The sequence below is a fragment of the Tupaia chinensis genome, unplaced genomic scaffold (genome assembly GCF_000334495.1).
Source record: "Tupaia chinensis unplaced genomic scaffold, TupChi_1.0 Scaffold148108_1, whole genome shotgun sequence".
Classification (NCBI taxonomy): Eukaryota; Metazoa; Chordata; class Mammalia; order Scandentia; family Tupaiidae; genus Tupaia; species Tupaia belangeri.
This window is the reverse complement of record NW_006207959.1, coordinates 2,041,878-2,055,626: the sequence shown is the minus strand read 5'-3', so window position 1 is coordinate 2,055,626 and position 13,749 is coordinate 2,041,878. Positions and strand designations below refer to the sequence as shown.

The 13,749-nt window shown below is 41.4% G+C and overlaps 1 protein-coding gene across 6 annotated transcripts in view; it reads right to left on the bottom strand.

Moving 5' to 3' along the window:
• Window positions 1-13,749, bottom strand: part of MIA3 (MIA SH3 domain ER export factor 3) — a 55,799-nt gene that overhangs the window by 24,269 nt on the left and 17,781 nt on the right. For 4 of the 6 annotated variants that reach the window (XM_014584892.2, XM_014584894.2, XM_027768966.1 and 1 more), the window contains exons 6-7: window positions 11,091-11,236; window positions 1,396-1,527 (exon numbers count right to left, since the gene is read on the bottom strand). In XM_014584892.2, the coding sequence (XP_014440378.1) occupies window positions 1,396-1,527; window positions 11,091-11,236 (278 nt within the window). Of the gene's footprint in view, window positions 1-1,395; window positions 1,528-2,459; window positions 2,730-11,090; window positions 11,237-13,749 lie in introns of those variants that run through there. The other 2 variants (XM_027768968.1, XM_014584895.2) reach the window with 1 other exon arrangement.

The window sequence follows — 13,749 nt, the reverse complement described above, 5'->3', positions numbered from 1 at the left end:
TTGGCTTGTAAAGCTCACCTACACTCAGGATTCTGATGGGATGGAGAACTGAAGGAAACGGGACTGCATGAAAAGACTCCACTGGGGAGTGCTTCCTCCTCCCCCATACTCATGCATTCACATATGCCCTCTGGCATTAAAAAAAAAGGAAATTTTCTAAGCACGTGATCAATTCAGAAAAGCTAGGAAACATTTAAGAATGAAGACTGAGAAGTTACCTCATCTCCTACATGTAAGACATTTTATCATTTTGTTGTATTTCCTCGAAGCATCTTTGCCGTGTGTGTGTGTTGGGGGAGGGGCAAATACACACCAGACTTCAAAAAGTTTGTGGAAAATGGAATTAAAGTACAAGTTTAGTTTAATGCAAAATAACTTCAAAGCTATGCATAATTTTTTTAAAATAATATGTGTTTCATAAACTTTTTGAAGACCCCTGTCATATGTAGGTTTATATAAGAGACAGTTTACTCACACTTTAAAGTCTCAGTTTCTAATTTTTTTTGGCTTAACACGGAATTCTGAGCATTTTCTATGTCCCAATATCTTTGAAATATATAAAATATCCTCATATCCGACTACACAGAAGCACAATCATTTAATAATTTCCCTAATACGGATCACAGTATTCACTTTAATAAATACTAAGTGAATACTGTGCCAAGTTTTCACTTTAATAAATACTATTACATTCAACATCTTTATACAAGATCTTTAATGCATGGTTGGTTACATCAAGATAGATTACTGAACAGAATATTATGCTATCAATATATAAAATAATAAGTATTTTAAAGCTTCTGATACATATTACTGAACTACTTTTCAGGATGACTAGAATTCCCAATTCTGCTAATAATGTACATGTGCCTACCTAATTCTTAATCTTTAAGTTTTCTTTTCTTTTTTTTTTGGGGGGGGGAGATTTTTGCCATAGTGTGTATGAAAGAGACAGAGAGACAGAAAGCGAGGAATCACCCCCAGGAAGGATGGTCATACCACAATCCCTGTTCCTCCCTTCTCTTCCTGAGATCTAGGGTACACATGCACACACGCCCAGTATGAGTTTGAAACCATTGGGTCCTAGACTTGAACAGCGATTGGTCATGTGGCAGACCAGAAATGTAATCCCTACATCATCTCCTGGTTCCAATCTTTAGGTTTTCATATAATGAATTTATAAACTAATGTTTTTCCATGGAGATGATGAGATTCTGCATATTGTTCACATAATTTTACCAACACAAAGACTACACTACATTATTTGACAAAGTTAGCTTGAATTATAAGCATTCATTTGCATTCATGTCAGTAACTGAGAAAATAAACAAAAGGGCCAGTGATTATTCAAAAACTCTTGCATTTGTAAGTTAAAGTATAACTTAATTTACTCACAGCAAGGATAGTTCTCCAGAAGAAAATGGCAAATGAAACGATTCCCAAGAAGGCTGTAATAAGAACAGGTTTCCATGGCAGTCCATAAAAATCAGGCCCAGGCTGAACATCATCAGGCAGTGTAGCAACTAACTGAAATACACATTTAAAAATAATGTGAAAACTTAAAGAAACGTACAATAAAAGTCATAAGGAATTTCCATACATATTCTAAACCAAACTCCATCAGATGAACACCTCCCTCAAAAACCTTCAATAGCTGCCACTGCTTCAAGAAAGACAGTATGATGGCAGTCTCATACTTTTTGTTTGGTTTGTAGTGTTTTTAAATACTGTAAATCTAAACGTCATTAAATTGAGCATGTATCTCTAGTCTGTAACAGGTCCTGCCACATCACGTGGTCTAACATACAGGTAGACTCCCTCTAGATCACATTTTTCTCCTGGATAAGTTAAGTTTTATAACTAAACACACACACACACACACACAAAGTTTAAATATACTACAGAAGTAATCGCCTTTTATGGCTGTAAAAGAAACCAGTATGATGATGACAGCACAATAATGTGTAACTCCCCTAAGAATTTAAATCTTTATTCTGTCCTACTCTTAGACCAAGACAAATGCTGAGGAAGTTGACACACTCCTGTTAACTGGTCTAGGTAAACTGTTCTTCCAATGCCTTAATTCTAAATGATTTCCTTGAAGGCAGTTAACATACCTGCCAGATCGTTTCCATTGCCATCTATAAGTCCACGCATTGACTACCCTACTGGCCCCATCCCCCAACATTGCTGTTAGAGAAAAGACCCATAGAGACATGCTTTCTATTTTGATCCTGACGGCATACCAGAATGTATTTCGGTGCCTGTCACCTCGAAAAGTGCCCAATATTGATCAAGTACATTCTCAGTGGCCTCCCTAAACAGCGCAGCAACGTCCTGCTGCCCTGGGCCTAACACTCGCCATTTTTCCTCTGCCCGGTCAGTGCACCCACTCCGCTCAGAATCTATCCACGTCCTTGCCACAGCTGGGCTCCCTCCCTGGGAACGGGGACCATCACCTCCAGCAGCTCGGCTATGAGGGCTGCGTAGAGCACCGACAGGGGGCCCAGAAGCTCCGCGTCTCCCGGGGAAGCGGTGACAGAGGGTACAGTGGCAGGTACTGAGTCCATTGCGCACTGACAGCTGAGCGGAGGCGACGCTTCCTTGCGGAACCGCACAGGACCCCCTTCACTTTCGCCGCTTCCTCCTTCGGGAAGTGCCCGGCGCAGGAGGCGGGTACTAGGAGCGAACTTCGCCTTCCCCAACCGCTAGCACTTTCCGCTCTGCGCTCCCAGTACACGTCATCAGACGCGGCGCCAGCGTCGACGTCAGCGAGCCCGCGGAGGCGGGGCCCCGGTGGGCGGGGCCAGGGAGGAACCAACTGTCCAGCCGGGCGAGGGAGAAGAGCCGAGCGGGAGGAACCAAGTGAAGGGCGGCGGGGTGAAAGAGGTTCTCCTGCAGCAGGGCCTGGAAGAGAACCTGCGATTCCGAGGGTCCGGTGGTGAGGCTACCAGGAGGACTGGGGGCGGGGGGTGACTGGAGGAAAGGAGAAAGCACACCTCTCAGGCCTGCCCAGTGCTGAGACACCACCCACCTGCTCTAAATGTCCAGATTGTAGAGGGCACGCCTCTCCCCCTGCTTCGGTGGGACTCAGCTCAGCCGGGGCCGCCCTCCCCTGCCCACTCCAGTCGGCTTCCTGGTATACACGTGTTCACCCTGTCACTTTCTTGCTTTAAAAAGCTTTATCCTAAGGAATCATGCCATTATCACCCCATGCCTACGGTGAAGAAGCCTTAGCCTAGGGAATCCTGTCATTATATTGATGCCGACAGGTTCAGTTCCAGATCTCACGGTTTAGATTACTAGGGTACTCAAGAGTCTGGAGATGAGGTTCTAAAAGTTGAAAAAATCGGAAATATTAAACCTGGGGGAGGGGGGAATGATATTTGTACAACAGATCTTTAAGTGTATCTTTGAGTTGAATTCAAAATAGCAGTCAAGAACATGTAGGAAAACCCTAAAAAAGAAACGCAAAGGAGGGTGCAATGAGAGAGGAGTGCTCTGCAATTTAAACAGTATGGCACTAGTCTAAGAATACTGAGAGGCCACCAGGCAGAACAGAAAATCCAGAAGAGACCCAAATGCACTGCACATTCAGGTACAAGTCAGCTAGGGGAAAAAACAACTTAAATACTGTTGACATATCTAACACATGGAATTGATCAAAATCGGATCCTTTTCATTGTTCACAAGGATAAATTCCTTACTAGTCAGAAGACCAAATGTAAAAAATGACAAGTATTTTTTTTTAATGGGGTGAATTTTTCTATGTATTATATGGGCAAAACTTCCAGATTATGTTTTAATAGCCAGGAGCAAAAAGGTAAGAGATTTGTAAATATGATCACAAAAAAAAAAAAAAAAAAAAATTCAAACCCTGCCCAGTCCTGCCAAAAAAAAAAAAAAATTCAAACCCTGCCCAGTCCTGCCAAAAAAAAAAAAAAATTCAAACCCTGCCCAGTCCTGCCAAAAAAAAAAAAAAATTCAAACCCTGCCCAGTCCTGCCAAAAAAAAAAAAAAATTCAAACCCTGCCCAGTCCTGCCAAAAAAAAAAAAAAATTCAAACCCTGCCCAGTCCTGCCAAAAAAAAAAAAAAATTCAAACCCTGCCCAGTCCTGCCAAAAAAAAAAAAAAATTCAAACCCTGCCCAGTCCTGCCAAAAAAAAAAAAAAATTCAAACCCTGCCCAGTCCTGCCAAAAAAAAAAAAAAATTCAAACCCTGCCCAGTCCTGCCAAAAAAAAAAAAAAATTCAAACCCTGCCCAGTCCTGCCAAAAAAAAAAAAAAATTCAAACCCTGCCCAGTCCTGCCAAAAAAAAAAAAAAATTCAAACCCTGCCCAGTCCTGCCAAAAAAAAAAAAAAATTCAAACCCTGCCCAGTCCTGCCAAAAAAAAAAAAAAATTCAAACCCTGCCCAGTCCTGCCAAAAAAAAAAAAAAAAAAAAGCAAAACCTGCCCAGTCCTGCCAAAAAAAAAAAAAGGAGCAAACTAATCAGTTTGACAATGACCTGAGGAAAAATATTTGTAACATATTATAGGTGAAGGATTAACATTCCTGAAATATAAAGAACTTTACAAATAGAGAAAGGAATGGCCAGTAAACCTATTCAAAAAGGGGTGGGAGGTGTGAAGAAATGAAAAAAAAAATAACCTCAGGAAATAAATGCAAATCACTTACAAACATATGGAAACATGTTCTGCCTCCTTATAATTAAAAAATACAAATTAAACCTGTAATACCATTTCTCAATTATATAGATAAGATATAAACATTTGACAACATACTCTGTTGGAGGGAGGTGGGGGAAACAGGCACTCTTAATCCTTTACTGATCATTACACAAAATAATACTGCCCCTATTAATGAGAATTTGTCATCAAATTCTCCCAAAATTACTTGTGTATTTGCCTACTGATTCAACTATCCCTATTGTTCACCAGAAAACATTCTAAAGATATAACTTAAAAAAGACTAGGCTTCCAACAACAAATATCAAAAAGATTTATGCACAAAACTATGCTATTCTAGCATTATTCATAAGCAAAAGACTGGAAACAACCAAAATATCCATCAAAAGAGTTGCTGAATAAACCAAAGTACAGTATGAAGCTGAAAAAAAAAAAAAAAAGACTATTTCTATATACTACTAAGGTATGGCTTCCAGAATATTTTTAAAATTTTTTTTTTCTGGAGAGGTTTTTGCTGTAGAGCGCATGCTCGCCAGAAAGACAGAGAAAGACAGAGACAGAAAGTGAGAAATCACCCCCCTAAAGGGTGGCCATGCTGCAGTCCTTTCTTCTCCATTCTTCTCTTGGGATCTTGGGTACACACACACACAAACGCACACATGCCCGGCATGAGTTCAATCCACTGGGCCAGGACTCGAACCACAGTCGACTACATGGGAGTCCAGTGACATAGCCATTATGCTAACTGCTGATCCCATTTCCAAAATTAAAAAAATAATAATAATAATAATTCCAGAGAGTACGTGTATCACCAGAGACAGAGAGAAAGGTACAGGGAGAAAACACCCTGATAAAGAATGGTCACACTGGGAACCAGCAGGTGGCATGGTGGTTAAGGTGCTGGACACTCCCACATGGCTGACCACCATTCAAGTACCGGACCTGGAGGCTTGCTTTCTCACTCCCTTTACCTCCATGTGTCTCTCTCTACTCAAATTAAAAAATAAAATGAATGAATAAGTGAAATTAAATAAAAATAACTCTTAAAAAAAGAAAAAAAGAATAGTCACACTACATTCCCTCTCCCTCCTTTCCAGATTTTAGGCATAGATGCACACAGGCCCTGCAAGCTCAGCTGTTTTTCAAGCCCCCAATTAGACTTGAACCATGTGGTTGGACCATATGGGATCCAACTTCCTTAACTACTAGGCTGACCCTCAGAATACATTTTTTTAAAAAAGAGTGGATAAACGGCTATGGTGTAAAATTGACATGCAGTAGATTATGTATATTTAAAATACACAGTTTAGAGCTAGCTAGTGACATAGTGATTGGGGTGGCTAGATCCCACAAGACCAACTGCACCATCCAAGCCCCAGACCCAGTGGCCTGAAGGACACACAAGGTGCACATGCATGCGTTCTCAACATCCTCAGGAGAGAGTGAGATGGAGACGGAATTGCAGTGTGACCATGCCCTACAGGGGGTGCTTTCTCCCCCTCTACCCGCTTTGTGTTCTCTGGTGAGCATATGTGCCCTCTGGCAATTACTGCAGAAAGGAAGGAGGGAAGGAAGAAACGAACTTCATATAGCCTAAGCCTACGGTATCTATAAAGTCTATAGTAATGTACAGTAAGTCCTAGGCCTTCAGAGTCACTCACTGATTCACCCAGAACAAACTTCCAATCCTGCAAGCTCCATTCATATGAAATGCCTTATACAGGTGTACTTATTTGTTTAAATCTTTTTTTTTTTTTGAGAGGTTTTGCTGGGAGACAGAAAGCCAGAAATCACCCCCCAGGGGGGATGGCCCCGCTGCAATCCCTTCTCCTCCATTCTCTTCTCCGGATCTTGGGCACCACATGCACACACACCTGGTGTGAGTTTAAGCCACTGGGTCTGGGACTCAAACCGCGGTCAACTACATGGGAGTCCAGTGACATAGCCATTATCCCAACTGCTGGTCCCTATTTTTTAAAAAAAATCTTTTACACTGTATTTTCACTGTACTTTTTCTGTATTAAGATGCATGAATTCTTACCAATGGGTTACAATTGCCCATGGTATTCAGCACAGTAACATATTGTATAGGTTTGAAGTCTAGGAGCAATAGGCTATCCCGTCTAGCCTACGTATTTAGTAGCCTAGATTATCAAGGTACGTGTCAGTACGCTCTTAGAATGTCTGCACAGTGATGAAATCACACAACACACTTCTCAGAACATATCCCCATCATAAAACGTATGACCGTATGTGAAAAAAACGGTTTTTCAGGTAGGGAACAAGAGGCAGCACACAACTGACCCTTGAGAGAAGGGAAACAGGTGAGCCCCATGATTACCCAGATATCTAGCTGGAGGCACTTTCTAGACCTCAGTGCAGGGAAGGGGAACCCAAGCAGATTATACCAATATCTCTGAAGAAGTGAAGATCAGAGTTCAGGGAAATGGACATGACTGAAATATGCCTGAATAATGCCTCAGTTAGAGGCTGAATTTCGAAGCAGTACCTATGTATAGTAAGTCTCTAAGGATGGCAAAGAGTAACTGAAAGAAGAAAAGAACTGTAAGCCAAACAATTCTGAGTTGACACAAGGGGAGGAGATATTCATAATCCAGCTAGCCACAGTGACTTGGCATAAAAAAGTATAGCCCGTAAGCATGTGAAAGTGCTTAATATCATTAGTCACCAGGAAATACAATTAAAATCAGAAAGCCATGACCAGGAGAATGGTAAAATGTAAGACTTATAACACTAAGTGCTAGAGGAGACATGGTCAACTGGAGGTGTCATGAATGGTGGAAGTAGACAATGATGGTCATTGAGGAGTATTGCCTGGCAGTAAGATAAAACACATTTGTTATATCATGTGACAATTTCACTCCTAGTATGAATTCCTTTATAGCATCAAACACACTTGAAATCTCATAATAAGAAAAACTAACCTACGATTCAAAAAAAAAAAAAATGTTATCAGGGATTGCCTGGAGTAGATGGTGAGGGGGATATACTGAGATAGTTCCTAAGAAACAGTTCTGAATGAAAGAAACATTTGATATCTTTATTATGGTTGTTTTTTAGTTAGTTTGTTTAGAGATTTTTTTGCTATAGGGCACATGAGCTTGCCGGAGAAACAGAGACAGAAAGTGAGAAATCACCTCCCGGGGGGATGACCATGCCACAATCTCTTCTCCTTCTTTCTCCTCTCTGGATTTTGGGCACACTCATACATGCATCTGATGTGAGTTTCAAGCCACCAAGTCCAGGACTTGCACCACAGTCAATCATGTGGGAGTCCAGTATCCTACTCACTATGCCACCTGCTGGTCTCTTACTATGGTTGTTTTTACATGGCTGTGTACATTTGCTAAAACTCACTGAATTGTATCCCTACAATGGGCATATTTACTACATGTAATTTAAAGTTTGAACAAGAACAATTTTAAAGAGAAGGGAAAGGGATTTTCGAACAAGTCAAACATTAAGGATATTAAGGATGATATCAAAGAATTGTTGTTAAGCAGGGCGATGGACCCATAAGTTCATTTTATTATTCTGTCTGCCTCTGTTTCTTTGAAAATTACCATAATACAATGCTAAAATAAAATAATAGTAGAGGTATAATTTCAAATATTTAAAGGATTATTATGTAGAGAAGAAATTAGACTCTATAGAAGAAATCATTCGAAGCAAAATTTGGAGTCAATATAAGAATGAATGGGCCAGCAGGTGGAATGGCGGTTAAGGCGTTGGATCCCACATGCCCGACCCTGTGGTTCGAGTTCTGTATCTACTGGCTTGAAAACATGCCAGGCATGCAATATGGTCTGCATGCCCAAGATCCTAAGAGGAGAATGGAAGAAAGAGATTGTGGCATGGCCATTCCCTGGCAGGGGGTGAGTGGGTAGTTTCTCTCTCTCTTTTTCTCTCTCTCTCTGAGCATATGTCATATATACTATTAAAAATATATTTTTAAAAAATCTATAAGAATGAGTTAGCTGAAGAGGAACATACAGCCTTGTAAGGTAGATGATTCATGCTAAGACTTGTTGATACGCAGGCCTCGTAACTACTCATCAGGACTGTAACAGAGGACACTACTGTGACTAGTGATAATGGGACTAGCCGCCTTCTAAGACCTCTTCCAATTCTAAGATTCCATTATTGATCATCTATTGAATGATTAATCTAACCTCTGGTGCAGTTACTCCAGTCAAATCAGCACCCCACTTCTCCCCAGTCCTATCCAATAATTACCTATAAGACTCAACATGTCACATAAACTAGTTCATATATTCTCCACTTCCCCAAATAATCAATGCGTTTTTGTCTTAAGTTTTTCAAAAATCAGAATCATGCTTTATATGTTTTAGAATCTTTTATTCCTACACTATGTCCTGTACCTTTGGGGCCATCAAAATGCTTTGCTGACCATCCTTTTCAAGCCAGCACTAGTAACATGGAGTACTTCTTTCCAGTCATTCATGTCTGTGTCTTTCCCTGTCCTACCCCATTCACAGGCAGAGTCCTACACCACTGTGTCCCCCAACTTAGGCCTAAAAAACAGGGATTTGTGCATACCTTGAAATACAACCAATACAAAGCTTCTCCCACCTGGAGGCTATTAAACTTTTCAAAGTGATAATGATTCATTTTGATAATTAAATTCGGAATTACGAGGCTGCCTTTGTCGCTGAAAATTTCATTATTCTAACTGCACAGGTCATGCACACCTTCACCCAGATGGCTATCACGACCACAGATGACCATAAGGAAAATGGAAATATGGTGGTTTTCCTCCACCTTTCCATCCTGGTGGCCTTTCTCCTGAATCCCCCAGGTATTCAACCTCTCTGCTTTGCCCTCTGACCATCCAAATGAGAATCAGGAGGGGGATGAGACCCTAAAAATGCCAGGCACTGAACCCGACACTGTACATTATTAAATCATTTAATTCTTACAACAATTAGAGTAGGTATTAACTATATTTTTCAGATGAGGAAGCTCAGTTCCAAGTTCAAACTTCCAAACAACAGCTTTAGAATACTGAAACCATATCATCCTGACTTAAAAACCCATGTGTTTTATAGAACAACAATAAGAACCTTCTTTCCTACACAAATCTTGAAATATGGAAATTACTCTTGATGAAGACAAAAGCCCTTCACTTCCAATTTTGGAAAGCCAGTGGATTCCTACAAGTTCCCAAGAAAAGCGTCCAATCTCAATAAATACCACAAGGGGGAGCTATGCCCCAAAATGTTTAGGTAAACTTCGAGACACATGAAATCCCTCATTTGGATCCTGACTCTTTAGAGATCAATCTGAATGAATATTCTACCATAAATAACTCTAAGATACAGAACTAACCTAGAGATCAATCTGAATGAATATTCTACCATAAATAACTCTAAGATACAGAACTGACCAGCCCTTTACTGCCTAAAACCGTCAAAGGCTCCCCACCATTAGCAGTCTAATCCCACTCACCTGGTATGGGACTGACTGCCTTTCCTTTGTGCCTGCCTCCCTCCAACAGACCACCTCCTTTTTTTTAAAAAAAAATTTTTTTTGAGAGGTTTTCACTATAGGGCGCTTGTGCTCCCCAGAAAGCCATAGAGACAGAAAGTGAGAAATCAACCCCCAGGGGGGATGGCCACACTGCAATCCCTTCTCCTCCATTCTCCTCTTGGATGATCTTGGGCACGCAGGCACACGCACCCGGTGTGAGTTTAAGCCACCAGGTCTGGTACTCGAACCACAGTCGACTACATGGGAGTCCAGCGACACAGCCCTTACACCACCTGCTGGTCCCAGACCACCTCCTTCTAACTACACTTTAACACCACTACCTACTCACGCTTGCCAGGCTTCCTCACATAACTTAGTCTTCGTGCCTCCACCATCTGACTACACGATGCCTTCATTCCCTCCCCTCACCTCATTCCTTCTACTCAACAATAACTATACAGCAAACTCTCATTTGCCCTTTAACTCTACTTAAAAGCAAGTCTCAGCTAATTGCTGACCTAATCTATTATCCTCCCACCAACACAAACCAATTTATTCAATAGACTATGTAACCATCAGGTAAATAGTTATTTCTGCCTAGATCACATTCTACTTCTAGGGAACGTCTTTAACCTCCTGCTAGGCTGAGAGGTCCTGAGGGGAAGAATGTTGTAGGTGTGCAAATGCCCAACCCTGCCAGGCAGCGCATCCTTGGAGCATGGGGCGAACTAAGAACTCATTAAAGCCATACACCTGTAGTTCATTCTAGATGCTATCTTCAAAGGACTGGGAATGATTTTTATAAGGACATTTTCTTCTCATGTTCAATATCAACTTAAAAATCATAATAATCAACATTCTAGCTGAAGAAATTATGTGTGTCAAACTTACCGTCTTAGTTAAATAAAACACGAAGGAATATATTAGAAGAACTATATTTTCCAAAGGTGTAACACTTCCTGGCTCTTCTGCATTTGTCTCTGGTTGCTTTTTTGCATCAACACCATCACCATCAAAGCCTTCTGTTGTAATGAGTCCTAAAGTTGAGTAGATATTTATGATTTAGAATAAAAATTGTTTCTTTTCATTTTATACATTTACTGAGTATCCACTGAATATTAACCACTGTGCTTGGAAAATATGGTTCCCCTAAAGACCATTACCTACAGGAATAAGCCTCAATTCCAATGAAAGCCATCACACCCTTCAATTATAAAATTAATATACCATTGGGCCAGTCAGTGGTCTGGTGATTAAGACAGCTGGATCCTACATGGTCTTCTGCATGGTTCAAGCACCAGATTTGGAGGTTTGAGAAACAAGTTGGGCACATGTGCATGTGTGCCCAGAACTTCAAAAGGAAGGAGAAATGAAAAAGGGATTACAGCATGACCATGCCCAATGGGGGATGCGTTCTTACTTTCTCTTTTTCTCTCTGTCTCTGGCAAGCACATGGACCCTCTGGAAAATTAGGAAAAAAGTACACTTCAAACCTACTCTATCCCTTGGGAACCAACGGTTAGCATAATGGCTATGTCGCTGGACTCCCACATAGTCAACCGCAGTTCACGTCCCAGACCCGGTGGCTTAAAACTCACGCAGGAAGCGGGCGCGTGCATGCCCAAGATTCCGAGAGGAGAATGGAGGAGAAGGGACTGCGGTGTGACCATCCCCCCTGGGGGGTGATTTCTCGCTTTCCGTCTCTTTGTCTCTTTCTGTCTGTCTGGCGAGCGCACGTGCCCTATAGCAAAAACCTCTCAAAAAAAAAAAAACCTACTCTATCCCATGAGCCCCGTCCCTTACCTCCCTGGCACTGCAACTGTATCAGAACGACATTTATTCATGGGCACTAAGGAAAACAGAATTTTGTACCTTCTCCGTATAGATACAGTCACATTCAACAAATATTTACTTAGTGCTAGTAGAACATTGTATTAAAAACTTCAGGAAAACAATTGCAGAAAAGCTGTGAGTCTTGGTTTGCATATCTGCAGATAGAGTGTACCAATGTTTACCACAGCCTCTGACACATGGCAGTGTTCAGTAATTGTTTACTGGGGCCAGCAGGTAGCATGGTGGTTAAGGCACTGGACTCCCACATGGCCAACCACGGTTTGGGTCCCAGACCTGGCAGTTTGCTTTCTCACTTTCCTCTTCTATCTCTCTGTCTCTCTCTAGTCAAATTAAAAGATACAAAAACAAATAAAGTTAAATAAATACTAATTCTTTAAAAAATACATAAATAATTGTTTACTAAATGGATGAATAACAGCTACATAAAGAAAATATGGTAAATGACAAGAGAGACTGAAGGGCATGGTTTATAGGGTAGGGAACTGGCCTGGAGGCTCTGTGCAAGAAATACGATTCCAGTTATACCTGAAGGGATTTCCCTTCAAGGAGCTAGGAATGAGGGGATTTCAGTAGGAGTTATATGAGTCTGGGGCATATTTTACAAACAGCTAGGAGTCCAACATGCAGTCAGTGAAACCTTACAAGTCTATTCACTATTGATCTAGTAAACTTGATCTCTGGTGAAGCTTTCCCAATCAGGTCAGCATCCCAGTGCCTGAGATGTATAAAGTCACATTTGGGAAGATTTGCCTGAAAAGATTGTTAATAACATTATACAGAAGAACTTAAAGGAGAGGGGGAAAAAATGTTCTCAATTCTTTTTTTTTTTTTTGAGAGGTTTTCACTCTAGGGCGTGTGCGCTTGCAGAAAGACAGAGAGAGACAGAGAGACAAAAAGTGAGAAATCACTCCCCAGGGGGGATGGCCATGCCGCAATCTCTTCTCCATTCTCTCAGGATCTTGGGCATGCACGCACATGTGCCCAGCGTTATTTAAGCCACTGGGTCCGGGACTCGAACTGTGGTCGACTACATGGGAGTCCAGTGACATAGCCATTACGCCAACTGCTGGCCCCCAAATTTTCTCAATTCTATAAACAGGATTTTACCCCAATTCTGAAAGTTTGGGGACAAGAGAGTAACAAGTCTTAATGATGCATAACTCATCTTGAATAAGCAGAAGGTTTCTGAGTTAAAGACAATTTAGAAAAAATAAAGACAGTTTAGAAGTAGAAAGCATTACATCTGAATGTAATGTCCTCTGGATCATGAGAGCCCTCTGATCCATAAGTCATTCCTTCTCAAATCAGCTGTTAGCATAATGGCTATGTCGCTGGACTCCCACGTAGTCGACCGCGGTTCATGTCCCGGACCCGGTGGCTTAAAACTCACGCCGGGCGCGTGTGCGTGCGTGCCCAAGATCCCGAAAGGAGAATGGAGGAGAAGGGATTGCGGCGTGACCATCCCCCCCTGGGGGGTGATTTCTCGTTTTCTGTCTCTATGTCTCTCTCTGTCTGTCTGGCAAGAACATGCGCCCTACAGTAAAAATCTCTCAAAAAAAAAAAAAAATCAGCTGAATTCCTGTCCCTGCTGTGACTTCTACTTAGGGGATGTTGTCAGCACAGTGCCCGCAAGCTCCACAACGTTACAAAGTAACACTATGCCTATGCTCATAGCCTAGAACCTCTAAAAACACAA